Below are 2931 nucleotides of genomic sequence, written 5' to 3'. Positions count from 1 at the left end.
GTGGGGGGGTGGCGGGGCCGGCTGCTGGCAGCCGGGGAAGATGGCCCTGATCGCAGGGCAGGCCTAGGGACCCTACCCGCACACGAATTTCGTGCGCTGAGCCTCTAGTTTCATATAAATATGTGCTCTCACTTGCACTTAAACAATGAAGTATTAAAGTGCTATCTAACATGACCACATCTATCAAAAGTTCTAACCCTGTCAAAGACTGTCACTTTTAATAACTGCCACCAAAGAACAGGGGGCCTACTCTCACCTGCACTCACACACCACTTTCAGTGAGAACATGGCCTGCCCCATTTCTTGCCCAAAGTTATATTGATATAAAACTGTTTTGTTTTTTTTCACTCACCCCCACACACTCTTTCTCACACAAATTGTTGAAAAGTCTTACTGAAATTATTGAAGTTTCTTCATTTTCATTTCTCCTATTGGGTACACTGACTGTACTTGTGGGAATCAGCTCTGAGGGCCCGGATGGTTCCTTCAGATGCTGTAGGTAGTCATAGTCGTCATCGAAGAACACTCCATACTTCCTCTGTTCCGCTCGCCTCTCTTCATCATTTTTCTAGGATAATAAACAAAATGGAACTATTACCTCTTCCAAAATTAAGGCACAGGAACCTTCCAATGAGCACAGCTTTCAGAACAGGAGGCAGATGGCACATCGACACTTTGGTTGACAGGAATGAGACAATGAATTCTTAACAAATTTAGAAAACACAGAGCTTCCAAACTATTGTGTCACATAAAATTAAAATGGAACCAATTCCTCCTTTCAGTAGATGTTTCTGTGCAATAATCCAAGCCAAGAAACACACACACACACACACACACACACACACACACACAGCAATTTGTTTTATCATAGAGTAGGGGCCTTGAAAGGTTAAGTATAATTTCTTGTATTTATACACAAAGAAAAACTGGCTTTACTAAAAAGCTAAATAGGCCCAATGTTCCCCAACACTTCCTTTCACATTACCCATGCTTAACAAGTATACTGACTGCTAATTAGCACATCGACCCTTTAAAACAGTGGTTCTCAACCTTCTGGCCCTTTAAATACAGTTCCTCATGTTGTGACCCAACCATAAAATTATTTTCGTTGCTACTTCATAACTGTAATGTTGCTACTGTTACGAATCATAATGTAAATATCTGATATGCAGGATGGTCTTAGGCGACCCCTGTGAAAGGGTCATTTGACCGCCAAAGGGGTCGCGACCCACAGATTGAGAACCGCTGCTTTAAAAGCTCCCTGGCACTTTCTAAAGCTGACTTACGAGTTGCAATGTTTTGCATTTCGTGAGACGAGTGACCAGGAGGCAAAATGCAGTTCGTGGTTATGAAATGAAAGGATCTTAGGGAAAGCAGCGACTGAGCTTTTGGTTGTGCCCCAAATAACATCATGCAGTACTGTAGCCGATGGCTTAGTACATATTTATCATTACGAAGGATGTGCCCACTGAAACATCCCAAATAAAGGCGATTCATCCTCTCACTCAAAATGAGTGTGCACGACGTAAACATCAGCACATTTACTGAAAATTAAGTCACAGGTTTTGCTTCCCTGAAGATCAGTTACCTGAAAATAGCAGCTGGCTGGGATAATTTAAAACCACCGACAGTCCGCCCACACACTCACTGGCTGAAGAACAGCAGCACCTACTTTCTGTGTCGGCAGCAGGACCCTCTGGGGTGCAGTCTCATCCGCTGCTAACGGATCTCGCTGGCTCCGATGGACCAGGTGGAAGGACACAGCTTTCTTCTTCTCTATGAAGGGCTTTTTCTTCCTGTGAGGCTTCGGGGGACAGAAGCGGAAACATGCCATGAACACAGAACCCAAACCCCCGTGGCTTGTGTCACAGTCCGCGCCGGCATCTTCGCTAAGTTATGTGAAGGATCAACGGGTTTTTTGAAACCTACACTTGTAGGGCAGGCAACATCAACTCTGTTCTCGAAACACCTACAATCACCTCCTCCAACAAACAGCTGTGGGCACCTACTCTGTAGGCAGACCTTGTCATGGGCGCTGGGGATACAGCAATGGCTAAGTCAGACAAGCCCCTATTCTTCCCCAGCAAATCATCAAGAACAGTGATTTCAGGTAAAGAGAAGAGAAACACGGTGTTGTGCAAAATGACTGAAGAGTGACTTTAGCCTGCGTGCCGGGAGGAGGTCCCGACAGGTTGGACCAGGACAGCGAGCCTGCCACCAGGAAACCCGGGGAAGGCAGATTCGAGCAGGGTACAACACGCTTCATGTACCAACTACAGTGGGGCCTTGACTTACAAGTGTCCCGACTAACAAGTTTTTCGAGATACGAGCCTACTCTCGGCCGATTTTTTGCTTTGAGTTGCGAGCTAAAAGTCGGGTTACGAGCCAGCTTCAGATACCCCACCGCTAGTTGGCCCAGCGAACGTCACAGTGAACGCCCCAACATGAGCCCAGCATCACATGTCTCACTCGTTCACTTTTTGATTTGACATACGAGTAATTTGAGTTATGAGCTCCGTCACAGAACGAATTAAACTCGTAAGTCAAGGGCCCACTGTACTGTGTGCAAACACGCACAACAGTTGAAGTCAGTGAGATTCGCCATTCCTTTCTACGTGTTTATTCCACTACCCCACCGTGATTTTTCTACGCTGAGAAGGCATCATCCCAGCTGAGTAAGCCGCCTTGCTTCGGGAGGAAGCTCAGGCTCTCCCACAAGTTCCTTCCCCCAGAGCAAACTGACGGGCAGACACCCCCTCTCCGCCGGACCCCGTGCATCACAGGGCGGCGCATCTGCGCCCAGCTTGGCAGAGATTTTCGGGGTAAAGGGAAGGCCATTCTCCAGGGAGGCGCTTGGGCATGGGAGACGCACTGCAGGCTGCAAAGTGTGCCCCAGAGGGTGAGGGTGACCCAGACCGGGCCCTGCGCCGC

At 47.7% G+C, this 2931-nt stretch overlaps 1 protein-coding gene across 1 annotated transcript in view; it reads right to left on the bottom strand.

Moving 5' to 3' along the window:
• LTV1 (LTV1 ribosome biogenesis factor) overlaps positions 1-2931 on the bottom strand; it is a 13631-nt gene that overhangs the window by 10365 nt on the left and 335 nt on the right. Inside the window, exons 2-3 of the mRNA XM_005859086.2 lie at positions 1673-1805; positions 395-568 (exon numbers count right to left, since the gene is read on the bottom strand). Of these exons, the coding sequence (XP_005859148.1) occupies positions 395-568; positions 1673-1805 (307 nt within the window). The remainder of the gene's footprint in view (positions 1-394; positions 569-1672; positions 1806-2931) is intronic.

Source organism: Myotis brandtii, unplaced genomic scaffold (assembly GCF_000412655.1).
Source record: "Myotis brandtii unplaced genomic scaffold, ASM41265v1 scaffold123, whole genome shotgun sequence".
Taxonomy (NCBI): Eukaryota; Metazoa; Chordata; class Mammalia; order Chiroptera; family Vespertilionidae; genus Myotis; species Myotis brandtii.
The sequence above is the reverse complement of the archived record's forward strand: the minus strand, read 5'-3'. Positions and strand labels throughout refer to the sequence as shown.